The sequence below is a fragment of the Urocampus carinirostris genome, chromosome 10 (assembly GCF_059441175.1).
Source record: "Urocampus carinirostris isolate Australia breed hairy pipefish chromosome 10, RoL_Ucar_1.0, whole genome shotgun sequence".
Classification (NCBI taxonomy): Eukaryota; Metazoa; Chordata; class Actinopteri; order Syngnathiformes; family Syngnathidae; genus Urocampus; species Urocampus carinirostris.
The window spans coordinates 29,611,614-29,634,753 of NC_142358.1; the positions used below are offsets into that span (position 1 = coordinate 29,611,614).

The 23,140-nt window shown below is 38.5% G+C and overlaps 1 protein-coding gene across 2 annotated transcripts; it reads left to right on the plus strand.

Annotated features, from left to right (window-relative positions):
* Window positions 1-485: 485 nt before the first annotated feature.
* Window positions 486-21,931, plus strand: ccdc92ba (coiled-coil domain containing 92Ba). Of its 2 annotated transcripts, XR_015851610.1 has the most exons (4): window positions 486-1,431; window positions 11,623-11,670; window positions 16,490-17,250; window positions 17,349-21,931. XR_015851610.1 is itself a non-coding variant. In XM_088346534.1 (3 exons), exons 1-3 carry the CDS (start codon window positions 1,218-1,220, stop codon window positions 17,191-17,193), a joined length of 966 nt encoding a protein of 321 aa, XP_088202660.1. In that variant the 5' UTR covers window positions 486-1,217; the 3' UTR covers window positions 17,194-21,931. The 2 variants fall into 2 exon arrangements, 1 of the variants encoding a protein (XP_088202660.1); XM_088346534.1 differs by having other exon boundaries at window positions 16,490-21,931.
* The last annotated feature ends 1,209 nt before the right edge of the window (window positions 21,932-23,140 follow it).

A 23,140-nucleotide genomic window follows, 5' to 3' on the forward strand; every position in this document is an offset into this window, starting at 1 on the left:
TAACATAAAATGCGACAGAAACAAAATGAAAATAAATCCAAACAGCTTGCCAACATCATTTTTGCCGTCCCATGTATTCCGTCACTCCCTAAGCCTGCACAAAATGTATTATCATTTTATTCATATTTAGTTTCCCTTGTCTTTTATTAGCATATTTGGTATTGGAGTAATCCAAAAGTAATTGAAAGTAATCAAGTTAAAGTTACCCTACCCAACCCTGTCTATCTATCTATCCAACGGGATCGTTGACCCAAGCAATATGGTCGCCAGGTAGGCACGCTAGTTAGCAGGCTGCTACAGCGTGCTTACGTATTACTCTTCTGTACACATCTGTTGTTCGTACTGTAAACCCTACTGACATGTGACATTTTCCACCAATCAGCTTCCACGTTGCCACCAGCCAACTGTTTTTTGCGTGGTTACGTCACGGCGCCTCACTGTGGCCCCGCCTCCCAGCAATGCTACAATCCCGCGCACCAACAAGACGCATCCATCCATTTCCCTTCGAGGTTGGACCACTCAGCTGGGGCGAGCCACAAGGATGTTGCGCTTGTTAGCGCTATGGCGGTCGGCAAGAAAGGAGGCGCCGTGCTCGCGGTGGAGTCTTGTTCGCTTATTATTTTCAGTTGCAGTTGAACGCTGACAACACTTCGGGGCTGCTTTAACATTCACTGGAAGGATAAAGCCACAGAATTCGATAATGGAGATATCTTGAGCCCTTGTCCGTCTTTTGTCCCTAATACTTTACTTATAAAAAAAAACTAAGGTACCATTTTAAACTATTTTTTAAATTTCGTTCATGTTCACTCTGAAATTTATGTTCTTCCCCAGGAGAGAATAACTTCTCATGATATGACGTCTTCAAACGGAGTGCTGGTGCCCTTCAGGGTGGAGACGAATGATGGAATTTCCAGTTAAATTCAATGGGGAATAGACCACATTTTTCACTTGTAATTACAACTATGACAATTACTTTTAACTACCATATAATAGAGATTCAAAGAGCAACATTTTGGGTGGTAGCTCTTGCCCACATGTAAGGCGAGTACGACATTCTAATTATTGCTCTGACTGCATTATACCTATTCCATATACTTTTTCTCCTATATACTCTACTTCTAAAACACAGTAAGATCCGATTATTTATTTAACTCCATCGAAGTTCTCTCTGAAACACTACCTCCCAGTTGTATGAATTTTCGTTCCTGATATTTTTAATGGAAAGTTGCCAACTTCAAAGCATAGCCCAATCAAGCCCCCTTATCAGCCCCTGCCTACCTGTGACTACAAATCCAGCCATGGGAGAAGAAACGAATTTTGCCCATCAGTTGGAGGGCGTGGAGAGGAACGTGGTGTTCCTCAGGCAGGAGCACCTCACTTTACTTCACGGACTTCACGTGGAGATCCTTTCCCTCCAGAAGCGATGCTCGGGTAAGTGAGTTATTAAAAATGTATGCGTCAAATTATGATTCAGCTTTTTTACGATGCAGTGGTGGCACATGAAGATGTCTTTTTCTAAATATGTTTTAACTTTCCTTCCCTGGAAAATGTATTTATTTAATAATGTATTGAGTCAGCATTGTAGAGGTAAGATCTTAAGCCTGAATACGAGCCAGACCCGAATTTCAGCCCATGCAGAGCCTTAAATGCAGGGTTGGGTAGGGTTACTTTAAGTTGATTACTTTCAATTACTTTTGGATTACTCCAATACCAAATATGCTAAGAAAAGACAAAAGAAACTAAATATGAATAAAATTATGACTCAAAACATGTGGTAAGCTTTCTCTCCTGGCTTTGATGTCCGGCAAAACTAACATAAAATGTGACAGAAACAAAATGAAAATAAATCCAAACAGCTTGCCAACATCATTTTTGCCGTCCCATGTATTCCGTTACTCCCCAAGCCTGCACGAAATTTAGTCATTTTATTCATATTTAGTTTTTGTCTTTTATTAGCATATTCGGTATTGGAGTAATCCAAAAGTAATTGAAAGTAATCAAGTTAAAGTAACCCTACCCAACCCTGCTTAAATGTCATCACTATCTCAATGTTTACTATCCACCAGTCATTGTTCTTCTTTCTGTGTTTGCCTCCCTCTGTCAAAGTGCCGCGCTAGATTCCTAAGGGCGTGCTGCTGTTGCGATTTATGGCCTAATTCTCAAAACGTCAAAATAATGGACGGCCTAAAAAATTTCCTTTAAAAATTTATCAGTAAATTCCCAGTAAAAAAAAAAGACAGGCATAACAGCCCGGCACTGCAGGGTATTCTGCTTGGGTGAGATTGTTGGGGCCGTGGTTCTTTGATAAAGCGCCAGGGAGCCACGAATCATTAGTGGCTCCCTGGCGCTTTATTAGTGACTAATGAGTGCCTAAGAGTCGCACGGCTGCATGCAGCTCCAGAGTCCTACACGAAAGAAGGTGTGTATCGACTTTGTTGGTATTTGCCGTGACACGTAACGTAGCTAAAGACACTCTGAGAATACTAAAGTACTACTGTGTACATTTTCATGAGAACCAGTTCAGCCGTTCTGGAGCCTATAAGCCACATACCAACACACGCACGCAAATCGGGATTTATATGTGTTTGGATGAAAATGTTTTTGTCAGTCTTGTTTAACTTGAATTTTGTCACAAAAGACAAGCTTTATTTTCTTATCATAAATCACCTCTCTTCCAGAGTTCTCACAAATAAAATATGATATTCCGAGTTTGCTCGGAGCTAGGTCCTGCAAATCAAGTTAATCGGTCGGGTTCGGGCTGAGTCGGGCTTTATTACCCGCTGCCCAAGGTCGGGTCGGGCTGGATTTTTTAGGCCCGATCTTGTCTCTACAACAATGATATCATTTTAATATCCGCCCCAAAACCTGCACTGGGTTTCATTCAAAATCTCTGGAACTATCTTTAATATTAGCACTCATAAGAACATTAAATACTAAGTTCCACTCCAGTGTTTTTATGCGGGAGCATCTGGATGTCATATTCGGAGTCTATGTTGCCAACACAACTATGATTTGGCCAAAAATTTGTCAAAAAACCCTCCACCTTAAAAAACTGTCATTCCTTCTAAATTCAGATTGGATAATATCTGTATCAGACACTACTCTGGACTCCGTATATTGGTATCTGTTCAGAAGTAAAAACGATGTACGAACAGTACATCCCTAGTATTTTTCTACACTTCAATAAAATACATTTTTTGTATTAACTTTCAAAGGCTAAATTAAATTAAGTTTAAAGTAAATGTAAATAAATTATGGCAGGAGTCGAGTGCTCTGATGACAGGAAACAATTTGGAGAATACATAAAAAACAAAAATTGGCATATTTTGTCCTTGTACTGCCCTCCCAAAGCCAACAATTTCAAACAATAATAAAAACCTGTTATGATTTGCGCGTGACCCAAACACAGGGAAGCAGGAACTATGGTAAAGTGATAAAAAAAATGATTTTTATTTAATAACAAACTTCTCAACAAAGTAGCAAAAATAGTTCAATGAAAAATTTACTACTACTATCTGAACCAGAAAACCAAACCTCATAAACCAGACTGGAACTGGAAAATGTGACGGCGGTATTGATGATGATGATCCGACAACAGGTGCTGTCCAAAGTGTCCTTTTGAAGGCTCGGGATAATTACAAACAGGTGCGTGGTGATTGGGTTAGGGTTAGTCCCATTTCCAAACCCATCAGGTGCCCTCTGGTGGCCGGAGGCGCACTAGACCCCAACAAAAACATTTATTTAAAACACATATGAGTTTTACCGAAGCTACCGGTAGGCCTTTCGTTACCCGGTTTACAACATTAGCAAAGTATTTGTTTGCATAGAAGCAGAGCCAAAGTTAGCTAACATTTTACTCTTATGCCTATGTACAGGGGGGTCTTGTAATAATTTGTACATTTTCTTACCTTTACTAAGGCATATTTGCTGGGTTACGACAGATACTCTCTTTTTACAAGCAGAAGCTATTTTCAAGTACAAAATACATTTTTCGCCTCCGTTTTGGCCTTACAATAGCCATTTTTAAGCTACTGTTCCGTTTGATATCATAATTTAATTATGAGTACCAATGCAAATATTGGTATCTGGTCTTTTTTCTTGTATCGGTACTGCCTATAATAGCTAAAACCATTATTGGCTTCATTCCAGTGGCCATTGATCAATAAGGAGTCTGAAATTTAAAAAATGGTCAACTGTCATTAATTTATTGCTATATCAAAGGGACAGTAAGGAATATTTAGTGGCTCCTAGTGGTACAAAAAACTTTAATTCAGTAACAAAACAATAATTTGAATACTAGGTGTTAAATATTAAAATGTATTGTTCACCAAATTGTTCAAATTAGTTATCTGACTCCATTAACCAAACACAACCAACATTCACCCAACAATGCGCGCTCGTTTCTTGAAGGAAAAGATGAACAAGAATAGCCGACATTTTCACACGGGGGTAGATTTAATTTCATTTTTAATTTAACTAAGTGTACTCCATCGAAAATAGCCGAATTAATCGAATTAGTATCGTTTGAGTCTCTGGGAAGCCTCTCTGAAATCCTCCAGCCTTCCCGTCTCGGCCCACGCCTATTTGCAAAATGGTGTGCCGGCTCCTCCTATGGGCGTGCCAATGAAGCCCAACCTGGGCGTCGCGATGTCTGGAAAACTCAAAAACAACACCGAGCGTTTCTACGTCATCAGGGCCTTGTTCTCAAAACATTGCCTGCCGTCCTCCGTCAGAGTCCTGTTATCAACAGAACTAGACAAAATATCCTGCATTCGTAACGGCGCGACCTGTCATTGAACTATAGCCTACTCGGTGAAAATCTTCATTGCACTCAATAAATGTAACTTGTATTCAATAGTATAAAATCCTTTATAGTCAAATGTATAAAATCCTTCATAGGCAAAAATACATAGAAGAATCATAGGTTGAGAAATGTTTATTTCTTTTACAGAGTAGAATCCCTACTTAATGCCGCCACCATGTTTCTCTGGCAACTTGCTGCTACGGTGTGCTCTGTGGCACTGGTTTTTGTTAGCATTAAACAATACAGTCCCATCTAGTGGTCAAATATGACACATTGTGTCCTTATTGTGTAGAGAATAGAAAAAAATCTTTAAAAATACAATTTCTTTTTAAAATGTCACTCATGTTGCATCTGTATCAATGACTACTAAAAATATGAGTATTGGTATTGGTCCGGGAGAAAAATTGATATCGAGTATTGTTGATTTTTAAACATTTTTACATTTTGAACCAACGATAATACTGATTATTGTTTCCCTCCATATCAAGTTTTAGATTACAGTGATCTCTTGACAATGACACATTTTGTACATTATACGCTTAACCTGAGTCCGTTTTTCAGTCATGTATACCGCCCCCTTATGGCAGCATCCTAATTGCACATTTAACATGAATCAATACCAGACAGTGACAACAGGGTGATGTCATGCTACGATTCCCGGTGATGACATCATTTTCTTTGAACAGGTTTCTTTTGATCAAATGAATCTTAAGAAAATCCATAATAAGAAAGATGCATGTTCACTATATGTTTTGGACTAAACAGCACAATTTACTCTTTGTAATAGCGTAAAATTTATCCAATTATACAATATAAATGTACTAATATACATGTGCTTTTAGTCTTGAATCAATGCTTGGGTATGCACATTGAATATATAATGGTAGTAGGGCTATAGAATTTAACAAACTATATTCACTGTGCTTAATCTTTGGTAATACATATAAATGGGGTCTTGTCTGATAGGAAGGGAGGGCTGTTTGTTAGTGTGTGTGCACTTGTGTGTCTTTGTGTGTATACAGTATGTTTGTGTATGTGATCGCTATTGTCAATGTCAGCAGTTTTACAGAATATGACCTCCTCCATCAGTATGTTGCTACAATCTTTGTGGGTCACTGGAACCCTTGGTTCTCAACCATTTTTTGGTTCTGCCAAGTACCCAAACTATTGAGTAAAAAATGGGTTGGAATAATATTTTGGTTATACAGTACAGTGGTACCGTCTATCCATACATTATCTGCACCGCTTATTCTCAGTAGGGTTGCGGGGGTGCTGGAGCCCATCCCAGACATCTTCGGGGAGTGGGCAGGGGACAACCTGAACTGGTTGCCAAGTAGAAATCTGGGAGTAGCAATTGGCAGCGCGTACTGTCTTGTATTTTTTACCTTGTATCCTAAAACACCTTTGCAACGAGAGGCAATATTTATCCGTTCAGTTACTTTGTAACCCGAAACTTTGGTACGTAGAGACATTTGTAACCATACTGTATACTGTAACCCAGTATATCACTGTATAGCACGAGGACCAATATTTGGTTGTTTATAAACAAAGAGACCAATATTGTTGACCCGTTTTTGGGTTTTTTACAAAATAACAGATACGAGCTGCGAGAGAGTTGTTTCGTAAAAAAATTACTCAAATAAACTAAATGTGTTAATGTGTCCACTCTTGACTCAAACCTTTTTTAGGGTGTATAGTAATTTAGTTTTCTTTCTTTGTTTCTTTCTTTGTGTTTGTTTGTTTGTTTCTTTCTTTCTTTTCTTTTTTCTTTTTTTTTTTTTCTTTCTTTCTTTCTTTCTTTTCCGTCTTTTCTGTCTTTCTTTTTCTCTTTCTTTCTGTCTCTCTCTTTTTCTTTCTTTTTCTTTGTTTCCTTTCTTTTTCTTTTCTTTTTTTCTTTTTGTTTGTCTTCTTTCTTTTTCTTTCTTTTTGTTTTCTTTTCTTTTGTTTCTTTTTGTTTCTTTTCCTTTTTCTTTCTTTTTATCCTTATCTTTCTTTTTCTTTTTCTCTCTTTGTTTCGTTCTCCGTTTCTTTCTTTCGTTCTCAGTTTTTCTCTTTCTTTCTTTTTTCCCTTCTTCCTATTTATTATTTTCTTGGAATAATGAAAAAATTTGATAGTTACCTTTCAATGATTTTAATGTTGATGCTTCTTTTAAAATATATTTTAAATTATCACATATTCCTATTAGTGCTCTGTCACACCCCCATTTGAGCACCACTGTCCTAAACTATAGCACACATAGATTTATCATTAAAAAGAGTGCATTACTTTGTAACGTCACACAGATTGTTAAATGAAGCAACTATTATATTGGTGTTTACAGCGGAGTCACTTGTAGTTTGAAGTGCTCAGAGCAAAGAATTATTTCTATTCAGTATGAAAGATAATTGTAAATCCAGTCCTGAGCCAAGGTAAGTTCATTGTATTAATTTAAAATACAGTGAAGTGTAGAAATAAGTGTAAACAAACGCATGGGGTGGTTGCCAGCAAATCACATTAAATTCCTTAATGCCAAAGTTTTTGCTTCTAAGCTTTTATGTATGAATACTCATCAACTAAATACGTTTTAACTTTTCAATTTTGAGTCATGACGTTTTATGAGTCAAATGTCTCACAATTTTATCCACATTAGCTAACTTTATAGCGTAATGTTAATTCGGGGTCTCACAGGGGATAGTTTGAGGTTCCTGCCTTCATATGAAAGCTTAAAGTAAATGTGAATTAGAGATTCAATCAATAACGATTGATTACTGTTTTTTAGATATCAATTTGTGTCGAAAAATAAAAATATTATATATTTGAGAGTGAATTATTGTAATAGGAGCTTATCTTGTGGAAAACATAATTTGACCAAACCTCGCCCAGACCCCAGAAGTAATTTGAGTTTTTTAGACCCTTGTTCTAAATACTACATATAGATTAAGCCAAATATTTTATCGGTTATCAAAAATGATCTTTGTTAAGGAATGCTTTCTGCGAGCCTGCTTTCACATGCACTGTGAGGTCTGCTGTAGAAATCCTAGCTCACTCCTCTAGCAACTATTCAGTACCTTTACCTTTGCCACCTCGACTGTGTCACCTCCATGATATTTTGTTTGTAATATGAAGTAAGCTAAGCAACTATATTGTTTATTTTATCTTATACTTAGGTGCCAGTAAGCATATTCTCACGTGCTAGCTTCAGTGTGGAAGGCACTCCCTGAATAATGCCAAGTCCACATGTAAAGCTCTGATGTAAGAATTTGTCCAAAATGGCCGTTAAAGAGGCTCAACTAGTGAAGTTATTAGCTACTTGATCTGTATCGCTGTTTAATTCAGAACTACGATATGGCTGACACTGATCTTGTTCCTTTCCTTTTTCATGCTTTCCTCCTTTTTCTGCTTACTGCTGCAGGGTCATGCATGTGAGCATACTGCATTGCTACAAAGAAATGGGTGTGACAGTGACATCATAAATAGACTACATACAATTCCAGTCTCCGTTTCATGCAACATGCATTTAATTATGAAACACTCCCTCAACACCTTTTAATTATGTTTATTATGTGATATATGGGATTAGAGTTGAGGCGCTTTTATTATGGAAAAACAAAACACATTAAAACCTCAGTGTGTGATATATTTGACAACTCAATGGCACTATGTTGTCTAATTCAAACTAAAACCAGTGCCAAATTTGCAGCGTAGCAGCAAGATGCCAGACAAACATGGCGGCGACTTTTAGGTGGGGATTCCACTTTGTGAAAAACAAAAAAACAAATTTCTTGACTTCTTTTTTCTTTTTCTTTTTTTTTAAATGTAAATGAATCATGGGGCGGCACGGTAGCTGAGTGGTTAGCGCATCAGCTGCACAGTTCTGAGGTCGTGGGTTCAAATCCAGCTATCAGCCTTCCTGTGCAGAGTTTGCATGTTCTCCCTGTGCCGTGCTTGGTTTTCCTCCGGGCACTCGGGTTTCCTCCCACATTCCAAAAATATTAATTCCAAGTTAATTGGCCAGTTCAAATTGTCCCTAGGTGTGAATGAGTGAGTGGTTTGTCTGTTTGTGTGCCCTGTGACTGGCTGGCAATTAGTTCCTACTGCCTGAAGTTGGCTGGGATGGGCTCCAGCGACCCTATTAAGAATAAGATAGATAGATAGATAGATAGATAGATACTTTGTTCATCCCCGAAGGGAAATTCACATTTCCAGCAGCATCCCTGAGCTGAGAACAATAGAGAACAATCGAAAATAACACGGGAGCTGCTGGAGTGGCTGCCATTCGTGACGGCGCCGGAAGAAAAGATTCAATTTGAATCATGTACAAACAAACAAACAAACAATTGAATCATGTACAAACAAACAAACAAAATATTCATGTTTCAATAAGTGGAGTGTTAATAAAATTGGGGGAAAATAATTTCTGATACTGATATAACCAGATAAAACTAATTTTAAGTAACCTGTCCAAATGAATGTTGTGCCATCTCACCTTTCCCACTCTCTCTCCTGCAGTTGACTTGCTGCTGCTCGCTCCTGAAACTAAACGGTGCAGATAATGGATGGATGGTAGTTCATGTATTTTTCCCTAATGTTTCTGTAGTGCAGTGGTTAGTACATTTGCCTAACATGTGAAAGGTCCCCGTTTTGAGACCGGGTAGGAACATATTTTGTCCTGGAGAGGCTCTACCACCATAGTGGTTAAGAGTTCCAACCAACCAGCCAATTAAACGCAATGTTGTTGTTTTTTTTTAACTGAACGAAAGTTTCTTTGTACCACAAGGAGGCACAAAATATTACACAGTGTCTCTATAAATGCCCTAAGATGACCATTGTTTTGTGACTATACCCTGAAGCTGATGAGAACCACGTTTTATGTTCGTTTTAATTATTGTTTCAAATCATCTACTTTTCTGTTTCTAGAGCCTTGAAATGTGGCACAGTAATCATGAGACTGAGTGGATTAATAAGCTGCATGAGGACTCACCAATAAAAACCTTTTAAAATGACAGCCAAGTCACACATTTACAGAATAATGTGCTACTTTAATCCGTCCATAAATCTCAAAGGCTTGGAGCATTAGTGAGGGTATTTGCAGCATATCAGATAATCTACCCAAAGGGTCCCAGATGTTAACAGAATGAAATATAGATGAGCCTGCCAAAAACATAACATACGGTCATGACTTAATCCAAAAATCTATGTCCTATGTAGTTTGGTAGTCTGACTGTCTAATTTACCAACCAGTAGGTCTGCACAATGATTATTATAATTGCTTTTTATACTGATTTTATTCATAATGACAAATTTTCATCGAAGTATAGGTTTGGGAAATTGACTTGCAATTGTAAAAATGGAAAATTATGCAAATGGATTTAGGAATTTATGATTTCAATTTACCCCTGGAAAACTCAAGAACACTTTTCCTCTTTGGAAATTATGACCTGTGGGTTTCCCAGGGTTAAAATAATCCAAACGTGGTGCTTAATTAGAAAAAGTAAATTCCTAAGTTGTGTCACCAAAAAGTTGTTTCAGAAAAGAATAGCCTTTATTGTCTTTGATAATGTAGTGAAGATTAGACATGGCACTCAAGGTAGTAGGGACAAGGAAAAAAACGCATAAAAAAGTCAGAATGAATAGGCAATATTTTCAAGATCGTGCTTGAAGAGCGGCTGTTATGATTTGCGGTTGAGAAAAACGCAGGGAGCAGGGAAAGTTGCTCAAAAATAATGGCATTTAATCACAAAATACCCAACAAACAGTCAAAAACAACAATAAAACGGTCTGCACCACAGAACAAAAACCAAACCTCACAAATCAGGATATACCTGGAAAAGGTGATGGTTATATCAATGGAGATCTTGATAGTGGTAAGATGGATGAACCACCCAACAACGGACTCTGTCCAAAATGTCCTTATGAAGGTTCAGGGTGATTAGGAAAAATTGTGTGGTGATTGGAAAAACCTGTCCCAATTACTAACCTATTAGGCATTCTCTGGTGGAAAGGGGCGCACCGTACCCCAACAAGCAAAGTCGTACTGTATTCTATTTGCCCAATTGTACTCCTTTGGAGGTTTTGATGTCTCTATAACTGCTATATCAAAAGTTCCGCTTTGTTCATCACAGCAGAATATAACATTGTGCTCCATACATCTTTTTCTTTCGCAATTCTTTTTTGTCTGCTTGTCTGGATTTAGGAAACCCTAATCCAATTTATTTTCTTTTGTGGAAAACTGTTTTAGTCAGTTACAAAGAACTGTGCCAAAACTTATTTGACCTAAAATGTTATTTAGCTAAACGAACATTGTAAGTATTCAATTATATGTCCTAAACTAAATTTTCTTCTTCCAAATTGTTCTCACAATGCTTTTGAGCATGAAAACTGATTTGGCAATACTTGGGATGGATAGCATAGCAAAGGGTTAGAGTCAACCCTTATTTTACTCATTTTTTTCATTTACATAAATTCTTTGTACTCCCATTCCATCATTCAACATATTGCATAATAAAGGGTGCTTTGGCAGTAGTTTTCCATTAAAGTGGCTATTGATTTTTGGAAGTAATTCTCATAAACCTTGTGGTGCTGCATGTCTTACCGCAGTAAAGTCGGTTTTGACAAAGTCATGGAACTTGGCCAAGCCTCTGACAGTGATTTCTTTTTATGTGATGTCTCAGATTTATCTTCATTAATTTTGTGTTAACATGTGCAAATGTTTTTGGAGTACAATCTAACATCGAAGAACTTGCCAAAAAATGATTAAAGCCGATTTTGGTTCAAAATAGACACCTCCTCTTGATTTTACACTCCTCACTTTTCTTCCCGTCTCTTTTCTGATTTGCAGAGTTGTCAAATGATCTGAAGGTGAAACCTGCTGGTCGAAGCCAAATGGGTACGTTGGAAGCTAATCCAATTTATTTTACAGTGATTTTGTTCTCTTTATTGCACATTTAAATTGCCTGCCTTTTCCAAGATCTCTTTGAGATTAAGCGTTCTGTCGCTATCCAAGCAAAACCCCCAATGCAGTATCAGCAACACGTCTGCATCGGTCCCTGCCTCCTCCCCATCCCCCAAGGAGCATCTCTCTCTCTCTCTCTCTCTCTCTCTTTCTCTCTCTCTCTCTCACATGCTCGCTCTTTCCTCCCTCTCTCTTTCTGACACTTTCCTCTCAAACACACCAAATGCTCTCCTTTCTTATCACATACCCTACATGTGCATTCATCAGGGCTGACCCATCTAATATGAAAAGACTAAATAGGTTAGGACTTTGTTAGGGCAACAAAAACTCCTGCAAAGGCAGCCTTGGCTGACACTCAATATGCATTTCTCACTGATGTTCTAATTTTCTATGAGAGATGTGCAGCATTTTGACATAGAGAGGGAGAAATACAAAAGCGGAGTCAAAAGGCGGTTGGTGCTCGCCTTGCTGCATTACTCAGCCATTAGCGTTGCTTCTTTTTCCGAGGCAGGTCTTGTGTCTATCAATCAAAAGAATGCGCTCTCCTCCCACCACAGCAAATTGATCCCCCCTGCTATCCTTTCTCTTTGTCGTCCCAAGGGGAGTGTCGGTTTACAATAGACACTAAGAGGGACCAGAAGTGGGCAACGAAAGGTAGTAAGATGCAAAAGTAAAACAAAAAAGGGAGGAAGGTAGAGAGTGATTAAATATAAAATTGGCTTCAGACGGGGGTGGGATGAGGAAGGTGTGGGTTGATATGAAGATCAAATGATGTGCTCTCAGTATTACGAGCTCAACCTGGGAGCGGTGATGATGGGGATGTGATGTCTGAGCAGCTTTCCTGGAATGAAAAAAAGACTATTTCCAGGAATACGGCTTGGCTTGCCTGTAAGAAAGGATTGGAGCTGCAAGAGAATGCAGTCAAAACTGCAATATTTCAATTTAAATGAATATTTTCATAACTAGTAGCCTAGATGGTAAGGCGCCCGCTTTGAGACTGGGAGGTTCGGGTTCGCGCCCCGGCCGAGTCATTCCTAAGACTTAAAAAGTGGTCGGCGGCGCCCTCTCTTGGCTGCGGCTGCATCGGGTCAGATGCAATCGACATTTCGTTCTGTGTACATTGTTACACAGAATGACAATACAAGGAAATTATTATTATTATTATTATTATTATGAGAAATTCAGTTGGAACCAGTTTAACATTTTTTCTTTTAGCGCCGTGTGTGCTTTTATGTCATTTTAGTCGCACTAAGAAACATAACAAGTTGTTTTTGTCCTAACTAGAAAAAATAAAACAACAACATAACATGGCGCTAAAGTTGACTTGCATAATGGTATGATCATAAAGTAGTTGAATAAGGCTGGCTAACAAATAGCATTGGTTTCTTGGTGGTGAGACCTTTTGAGCTAAAATGTTTTGAACGAAAACAGTAGACCATCACACATAAACCTTATATAATAATAATGAAAACAAATATTTTGCTTTATTTTTGTCATGCACTTTCTAGATACATGTTAACATCTTTCCTATTGTTTTCTTTTTATTAATGTTCACTATGTTTTGTGTACCGTTACCCAATGCTAAATCTATATCATCCTGGAAGGGGGATTACCACTTGTGAAGCCCCTTCTCAAGGTTTCTTATTTTCCTCGTACTGAGGTTTTGAGTTTTTCCTTGCTCGCATGTCGGTTGGAGATCAGGGGATGGTGTAATTGTAATCTGTGCAGTCCTTTGAGAAATTATGTGATTAAGGGCTATACAAATAAAGGTGACTTGACCTTGTCAAGAAATTGTAATCTGTGCACTATCCCTTTTTAACCGAGGGGCATCATCATGTAAAGTAAAACTTCTATATGTCAAAAAATTGTGGTTTATATATATATATATATATATATATATATATATATATACATCCATCCATCCATTTATTATCTGCACCGCTTATCCTCAGTAGGGTCGCGGGGGTGCTGGAGCCCATCCCAGCTATCTTCGAGCAGTGGGCAGGGGACACCCTGAACTGGTTGCCAGCCAGTCGCAGGGCACGCAGAGAGGGACAACTCACTCGCTCAGTCACACCTAGGGACAAGTTGGACCGGCCAATTAACCCGACATGCATGTTTTTGGAATGTGGGAGGAAACCGGAGTGCCCAGAGGAAACCCATGCAAGCACGGGGAGAACATGCAAACTCCACACAGGAGGTTCGATCTCATCACCTCAGAACTGTATCACACGCGCTTAACGCTGCGCTTAACGCTGCGCTTAACGCTGCGCTTAACGCTGCGCTAACCGCTGCGCTTACCGCTGCGCTAACCGCTGCGCCGCTTTGCTGCCCATATAAATTATATATTATAAATTATATATATATATATATATATATATATATATATATATATATAAGAAACCGTTAATGCACGCACGTAGAATATACAAACCGCATGCCCGAGTGGTTTGAGCTAATGTATTCTAATCTTATTTCCCATGCACTGCTAAAACCTTTATTTAGTATTTCTTTTTATTCATTTCTGATCAGTACAACAATTAAATGGTAAATGGTTTGCGTTTATATAGCGCTTCTCAATTCACTGAATACCTCTCAAAGCACTTGACAATATGTTTCACACTTACCCCTTTCCACGCACACTCACACACCGATAGCGCCATCAGCCATGCAAGGCACCTATCTGCTTATCCGGGGCATCAGAGGTTTCGTGTCTTCCTCAAAGACCCTTCGACGTTTAACTTGGAGAAGCTGGGAATCAAACCTGTCACTTCTCGGCCCCAAGGCGAGCTCTCTAACTCCTGATCTACTGCCGCCCCAATGTGGGGAAAAAAATCTTTTTCATTGCTCCCACTTGAGTTTGTATAGCATGATGAGATGGTTCAGGTGTAAAATTTCATACCCTTAACTGTTACAATGAACCAGTTATCGCAGTCTATGCCAAACATGCTATTCATTTTTTCCTATTGTTTGTGAATGCCTAGAAACATCCCCTGTCATGGTTATAATATGTAGGGTAAGTCACTAAAATAGGCTGAATGGTAAAGTATAAAACAAACAAACTAAGGTAAGGAAAAATATAAACTTGACATTCTTTTACTGATCCACCCCGCCTGAGAACAGAAAGTCCAGATCTAACTGAGTTTAAAATCCCTGCTTTAATGTACATTAAAATGATTTTAAGTTTGTTGCATATGTAACATAAGTATACGACGGTGCTTCTCAATTCTTGTCTGTCACACCCACTTTTGGTTCTACTACATTTATGTTTTACTTATATTCACATTGAGGAATGACCAAACCCCTCCCCACCTTTAATGTTCTCCCATTTGGCGAATGAGTACCGGCCGAAAAGGATGTAATCTCCTACTTTTACCGGCTTTGCTCAGTCAGCCCTTAGGCCGAGTTCTGAATCTGCTTTTTATGTGCTCTCTCTCTTCCCCGGAAATGTTTGTTCGGCAGTGAAGGGCGTCAAGGTTGTATGGAGAGCATGCAAGCAAAAATGTGATACTGTCGTCACCTTTAAATTGATGTGATGAGATAGCTTTTGAGACAATATGTATCAGAACTCATGGAATAAATGTTTAGTATTCAAGTAAGGTTTATTTTTAGTAAACTGATAACAGAAAAGAACAAGAAATTGATTGGGCCTTAAATATGGGACTGTTTTTACATAAATTTTTGCCACAAATTGATTCTCATCGAAATACATTGAAAATTAAACAATATGTTCTAGTCCACCAAATTCAGAAAAAAAACACTTCAACTGTAACCATTCAGTGCTCATATATCACATTTTTGCTAAAGTTTCCACCAGAAATACACGCTTGTGTGACCTTGAGACGACATTCACAGTTAAAACAAAGTGAGTGTGATCAACAACAGATAAAATCTAACAGTGAAACTTTATTAAATAATGAAATAAAGAGTAAGATAATTTTAGGTCATAAAATAAATACCGGTAATTTGAATCATTCACACTTAAATTAGTGTTTGTGTGCTATTTGAGATTCCCTGAGAATATTTTAGCTCCTGAGCTAAAATGAGTTTCACACTCCTGCCTTATGGTGTGTTACTACTGAATCCCATCTACAGTATGTCACAAAAGTGAGAACACCCCTCACATTTCTGCAGGGATTTCGTTATAATGTTTAAGAGAACATCACAGAAGAAAACATCGCTTTGACACAATGAAAAGAAGTATGTGAACAAATGCCATGGCTTAATGGAAAGATATCGTGTGGTCTGGCGAGACAAAGATTAATTTATTTGGCAAGCACGTGGAGAACATGCAAACTCCGCACAGGAAGGTTCGTCTTAGACCACAATTTACCTTTTTCATTTTGAAATGTGATTCAATTAAGGTAGGCTCCACCACCGGCTGGACCACTCAAAAATTGGTTCTGCGCTGCATGTGTCTCACAGTATGCAAATGCAACCATAACAATAGTCAAGTCATTTTTATTTGTATATCCCTTAATCACAAAGAGTCTCAAATGGCTTCACAGGTTATTACACAGACTATTTTTTCAGAGTATTATTACACCATCCCCTGATCTGGAACCAACATGAGGGCAAGGAAAAACTCAAAAACCTCAACATGAGGAAAATGAAGAAACCTTGAGGAGGGACCGCACATGTGGCATCCCCCTTTCAGAATTACCAGATAATAATTATCATTATTAATTTTTTTGTGGGAACTTTTCATGAATCGAACTAATTAACAGCAATATTGTGTCTTTTACGGTTTTAGAAATACAAGAGGAAGAGGAGCTGCTGGAGTTCCGCTGCAACGATATTGAAGACCGTCTATGTGAGCAGGAGAGCACCATCGGAGAAATACGCAAGGAGCTGAGCCACAAAGGCACCTTGGTGGGAGCCCTTCGAGCCAACCTGAAAGAAAAAGAGCGACACTTCCTGGAGGAGCTTAAACGACGCAGCCACAGCTCGACCATCCTGAACAGGGAGCTGCAGAAACAAACCGAGGCGGCGGCTTACCTTTCTTTTCAGCTGCACGCTGCCAAGCAGAAGCTTCATCACCAGCGACTGCAGCAGACGCAAGCGCTCATAAACAGAAGTTCTGCTCAGGGCTTACTGCACGGCAGCGAGCACATCTCGCCCCAGCCGTGGCTCCTGGGAGCCTCAGACCTCTCCCCTGTGGTTAAACCCAAGCGTAAGAGCAAAAAAGTTTCCTCCCGGATGGAGCGTGCCCGGGAATGCGTGCCCGTGGAGAAAGTCACGGGTCCTGCTGAACCCGCTGCCATGCCTGACCCTTCTCTCTTTCTTCACCCCTGGAGGCTCAGAGTGCGCGCTAAACAAGCTGTGATGCAACGACCATCCGCACTTGGTATGGGGGAGAAGGTGGATCTGCTGGGCCCAGCAGGACTTCAGGAAGACGCAGACAGACTGATGTCTGCGTCGGCAGCGCCCTCTGCTGCCGAGGCGCAGGTAGATTAGCAAAGGATTTATTTTTGTTTGCCTCCTGGAAGTTGAGTGGATGACACCCAAGCAGAGGTAAGATAGGGTCTAAAAAATCCAGCCTGACCAGACCCAGGCCAGCGGATATTAAAGCCTGACCTAGCCCGAGCCTGACCAATTAACTTGATTTGCAGGATCAAGCCTGAAGCAAACCCGAAATTTCATATTTTATCTGTAAGAACTTGGGAGGAGAAGAGGAGAATAAAAAAATTTAAAGCCTGTCATTTGTAACGAAATCAACGTTAAACAAGACTGTATAAACATTTACCATTTTTATATTTCTATGTCTGCAGAGATTACATTGACTGACAATTTTCCATCATTGACGGATCTTTTTAGGAGTTGACGGTAAAATTTTAAGACCATCAGTCATCCTTACCTGACGTCCTTAAGAATCCAGCGTAGCACTTTAACAGAGAGAAAGGCAGAGAGACTAAGAAGAAAGAAGAACAATGCCAGGTGGGTAAGGCAAAAAAGGCACCAAGAGAGAAGCCCGGCTTCACCCAAACATAGCAATTGACATTTTAGGCCCAAACCCGGCCAGAAATTCAGTTCAGGCTCGGGTTTAAGATCTTACCTCTGACCCAAGTGGTGTTAGATATGTGCCACATTTAGACAATTATGGTGTCAAAAATGAGATCTGAATTGCCATCCACCAAATGTGTGATCTTTGCATAAAACATATTTTTTTGTACAGTTAACCATGGTTATCCTTTTAGGTAAGATTAGGCAAATTCTGTTTTTTTACGATTATTATACTTTTAAATACTCTATTATACATTTTAATCAAAGAAAAACCCCGTTTTACAAGCCCAAACATCCATTTAACAAAATAAATTATGATATGCTGTACCTGTAAACATCCATTATATATATTTTTTACCAATGCATACTCTCCTAGGGACTATTTAGCCAATCAGAATGCAGAACACAATGCGTATCGAAAATCCATGAAGCAGCGTGACCGTGATAGATGAACTGCAGTATAGTAAGGGAATACTTTATACAAAGATGAGCTATCTAATTGAATACGTGTTTAGTGTCTACAAAAAAATGTCTTTTATTAAAAACTTCCTTTTTTGTTTTTATGAAATGTTTAAATTGTATAAGAAGCACGGCGGAAGAGTGGTTATCGCGTCCATGGCACAGTTCTGAGGTCACAAGATCAAACCTTCCTGTGTGGAGTTTGCATGTTCTCCCCATGCCTGCTTGAGTTTCCTCCTGGCACCCTGGCTTTCTACCACATTCCAAAAACATGCATGTCAGGTTAACTGGCCGGTCCAAATTGTCCCTAGGTGTGAATGAGCGAGTGAGTTGTCTGTCTCTGTGTGCCCTGCGATTGGCTGGCAACCAGTTCAGGGTGTCCCCTGCCCACTGCCCAAAGATAGCTGGGATGGGCTCCAGCACCCCACGACCCTACTGAGGATAAGCGGTGCAGATAATGGATGGATGGAATGTTTAAATTGTATACATTGTAGACTTTACCCGAGAGTAAAATGCTAAAAATATTTTTCACATGAAAGCGATGACATATTGGGATATATACAGTAAAGTGAGGATAATGCAAACAAATAAAATAGCGTCATCTAATGACAATGATGGCAATCCCCCGGGAGTTTAAGTTTGTTTTAATAAACCAGCTTAAATCCCTTTGTTGCATAATGGTGGCACAAATCTAACTCCATGGTGAGCAAAGTTTAGCCTAGAGGCAGGAAACTAATCACTTTTTTATTGAGTCTTTCCCACCGAGCATTTACATTAGCCAGACGTTTGGTTGGTCAATGGGGATATTTTTTTTCCCCTTTTTATGTAATTTTTTTTAGGATTGAGGATTTCCTGTAAATAACAAATATTTCCACCCATTTTTATTCTCAAATAATTAGATGATTTAAACAGCATTTAGTAAATATATATAAATTGAAACACATTTATTTATATATGATTACAAACTTATTAAACACATTTATTAATTATTTTTCTGTTAGCTATTTTAAATGTGTGTTCTTTTAAAAATCAAGGGTGGCCCACCTTTGCCTGAGACTGTTTTTAAGGTTATGGACAACAACGCTTTACAAAGAAAAGCTCAGTACATGTCACTTTAAGTCAGGCTTTGAATGATGTGTTTACGCGGGTAAGACTCGTATTGTCCTGTGGGGCCTTAAAATCGCTTTTGTGGAGTTTAGCTGAGGTCGGGGCAGACATGTTATGCAGACGGCAAGGTTTTTTTTTATTGTGTGTGTGTGTGTCCACGGCCAACTGTGACCTCTCAAGGTGAACCATAAATCGCCGGGTTGTGATCGTGTGACCTTGAAACAACATTCACAGTTGTGAGTGTCTGTGTTAGTTCGTCTCTAGATTATTGCAGAGCAAGGCAAGAAGTTGTACTCTTTATTTCTTACAGTGGTATCCGTGCTATTTGTATTTAGATAATGCTGTGGTGGTAAAATGTGTAGAAGTGACTGCCTCTTTTACCATCCTTGCTCAAAAATATACTGATTTAAAGGGACATTGTGTATTAAGTGCCTCCTATTGGTAAAAAAAACTTCATTCCTTTTTGGAAAAAAATGTATGGCGCCGAAGAAGTTCAGTATCCAACATCTATGCTCATTTTGGTGCTCGGTTGCCAAATTTTTCATGTGAGTGTTACCAAGGAAAACGGCGAGCTGCTCTTTTCCTCAACGCATGCGCTCGAAATACAAAACAATGCAGTGACGTGTGGAAACATTTAGAATGCCCTTCCAGAGGAGAAATTAGTCCATGTTTGACATTACTTAATTCAATATTTACAACGCACACACAATATTTCAACGTTTTCACAAATCAAGTACTCAATTTATACATCCGAACGGAACACTAGTGAAAGTTATCTCTCAAAAACACCACACTTTCTTTCCACATAAACTTTGTCAATGTCAGGTCGCTGAAGTTTCCTTCCATCATTGAGCAAGGATAATAAGCGAATGCTATTTGGTCCATTATCGGGGCAACCGTCAATGACAAAAAAGACAAAGATGCCATATCTGTTACGCTTTGTAGGTGGACCCAAGTGAAGGGAAGCGGGAATCTTAGCAGGACTGCTCAAAATGAGGATGGTATACAAAAACAAAACCCGGAACAAACAAGGGGTCAGAAAACAAATGACACGTCCTTACGAAATCAAACCTGACAATATCCGAAACAGAAACAAAGAACAAACAGGAAATTGTGATGCACGGATCAAAGTAAACAAACAAGGGGTCACAAAACAAATAACATATTCAAACAAAATCAAACCTGACATCAGACAAACAAGAAACAAAGACCGAAACCAGAAATTTCCAAGCAGCCAATATAAAGGGACAGGTGTGTGGAGATCGGGTTCAGGTGTGTCTTGCTCCACACACAGTAGCGTGCCTGATCCTAACTGTCTCAAGTCTGTGTTACAATCTGGCACTATCCTCAGTCTTGTTGTCGTAGCACTGTTATCCACAAATATAGTGCCCACATTTTACGCACCGCAGCCCTCTTTTGTGTTTCCTTTCAGCGCAGTAGTAAAGATGTGCTTGTCTTTGTAGTCACCATCTGGAAAAGTCACATGATTCAAAAACACATGACGTAAACAAAACAAAAACGAGAAAAAAGACAGTAGTTTGGTCTCTTCAATCTCTAGTTTTTAATCTTTTTGTACTTTTTAGCTTTCAGGTGCACTACACAATAAAGCGACATCTAGTGGTCAAATATTACAGTGTCCCTTTAAAGTCAACGGTTATATTTTGGTGAGTACAATGTCATCAAATGATTCAATTCTGCAATACACTGTGCTTTCTAGTTGAAATGTATAAAACTGAAAATCTATCAAATGTTTTTCTAAGGTTAGCAACTGCTTGTAGTCAAATTTAGATGGCGAAACCAAACATTTTTGAAACCCTTCCTTTTAACTGACAAGTGTTTTGTGTAACTCTGTGCTTACCATGTGATTTTCTCCCTCCTAATATTTACTCAGATATTATAAACTGAGTTCATTTTGTGTTCCTAAAAATACCAGAGGCAACTAATCTGCTTAAGGGTCTTCCTTTATTTTACATCTCAGGAACAATGGACCTAGGGCGGGTGACTGCAGGTCATTTCGGCCTTTTTAGTTTGGCACTATGGTTGTAATGAACCATCAATACTGTAGCAGTATCAACAACATGTGCAGGTAGCTTGTCAGTGAAGAGAGAAGCTTTGCACTAAATAATGTGAGTTATGCAAATGTAAGAAGAAATTCATAATATTTATAAGATTGGGTAAGTAAAATTGATCAAAATCAATATTTTTTTTCAAGTTCCATTGTAATATCTGCCTGATCATACAAAAAATTGTGTTTTCTATTAAAGAATATCACAACGTTTACAGTTGGGTAGAACCCTCACCCTCCCATAAACACTTTTATTAATGTGATTTAATTATTGATTAATTAAAGATATTCTGCCGGGAAACTGATTTAGTTGTGATTATATCTGTGTAGCTAATCTTACCTTCAAACCTTTCTCGATTAGATTTTCTCCAAAGTCAGATATAGTATACTGATATACCGATAGTCTTGAGGTTGTTATATGTGTGTATATTTAAAAAATGCTCCGTTTTACTTTTTTTTTTTGTTTAGTACCTTTTTTATATTTTGTCGAGTGACTGAGGACCGATTATATGCTGCATGCGTGCCAGCGATAAATATGTGGGCATGTTATGATTGCTTGAATACGAAGCCAGCTATAACCCTTGTCCCAGATGCCAAGCCATTATAACAGGGGTCACCAACGTAGTGCCAGCAAATGGGTTCTGAAAATATCACCAATGTAATGGGTCATTGTCGTTTTCTAGGAAATTAGAAAATGCAAACATTGAAACATATTCATATCAAGTGTTTTATATTCGCAGTATCTGCTTTCTCACTGACATAAGGAATCATTATAATGATCTATCTATCTATATATGATCAATTGTCAATTAAACAACTGTGAATAAACCTTGTAGAATTAGTCTGTCAATTACCCTGTTCTCTTTTACGAGGAAGGTGTTTTTTGAGTGGTTGACTGAGCCTTTTTAAACCCCACTCACAATAATAAAAACATAGTGATGAAATTATAAGATGAGTTGTTTCAGATATAATGGAATTAGTAGCCCTTCGCGTTAATCAGTAAAAATGAAGTAGCCCTTGGTTTCAAAAAGGTTGGTGACCCCTGCATGATAGCATACCCGTGTGCACTAGTAGCCTTTTTTTAAACATCCTGGTAGACGTTTGCTTTAGGATTCATATCTCAGACTGCACCCTAAGACTGTTACTCTGACTGTATCCAAAAATGAAACATCAGGTAGATTAAACATTTAATCCATATGTAATAAATTCCTATTCTAACGGACACTTAAAATTAGGAGAAACGACATCAATTTTGTACTTGCAAGGAGAACAGGAGAGCACTGTACAAAAAATCCCTCACAATGCCAAGTTCCAAATGTTTTTTGAAAGCACTCTCCTGAGCCTTTTCTTTTTATTAAAACTTCTTGGATATTAAAACCAGATCCACCCTAACAAATATGGGAATCAAAGAACAGCTACATTATTGGCCGATGGTGACAATGATGTAAACAGTGCATACTAGTCAAAATAACAAAAACCAGTGAGGTATACTAGTGAAAATGCCAAACTGTCATCCCTATGCAATCTCCTTTGCCGGTGTCCAATATTGAAAACACAGTAAACGTATCGATATTGTTAGAGCTTTTAATACTATGATATACTGTAGTAGATCAAATTCAAGGCTTATACCTATTCAGCTTTAACAAACTTGTTTTACATCTTTGCTTCAGTACGACTGACGGTAACGAGGCAAAGCGAACTTACCTCTAAAGAGAGTGCTCTTATCATGAATTTTTTTTTATTACATTATTTTTATTTCAAGTCATAATC

Excerpts from the sequence above, each read along its gene's own strand:
- ccdc92ba (XM_088346534.1), top strand. The coding sequence starts at position 1,218 with ATGGAAAGTTGCCAACTTCAAAGCATAGCCCAATCAAGCCCCCTTATC. Across the intron at positions 1,432-11,622 it reads CCTCCAGAAGCGATGCTCGG|AGTTGTCAAATGATCTGAAG; the intron begins GTAAGTGAGTTA and ends TCTGATTTGCAG. Across the intron at positions 11,671-16,489 it reads TGCTGGTCGAAGCCAAATGG|AAATACAAGAGGAAGAGGAG; the intron begins GTACGTTGGAAG and ends TTACGGTTTTAG.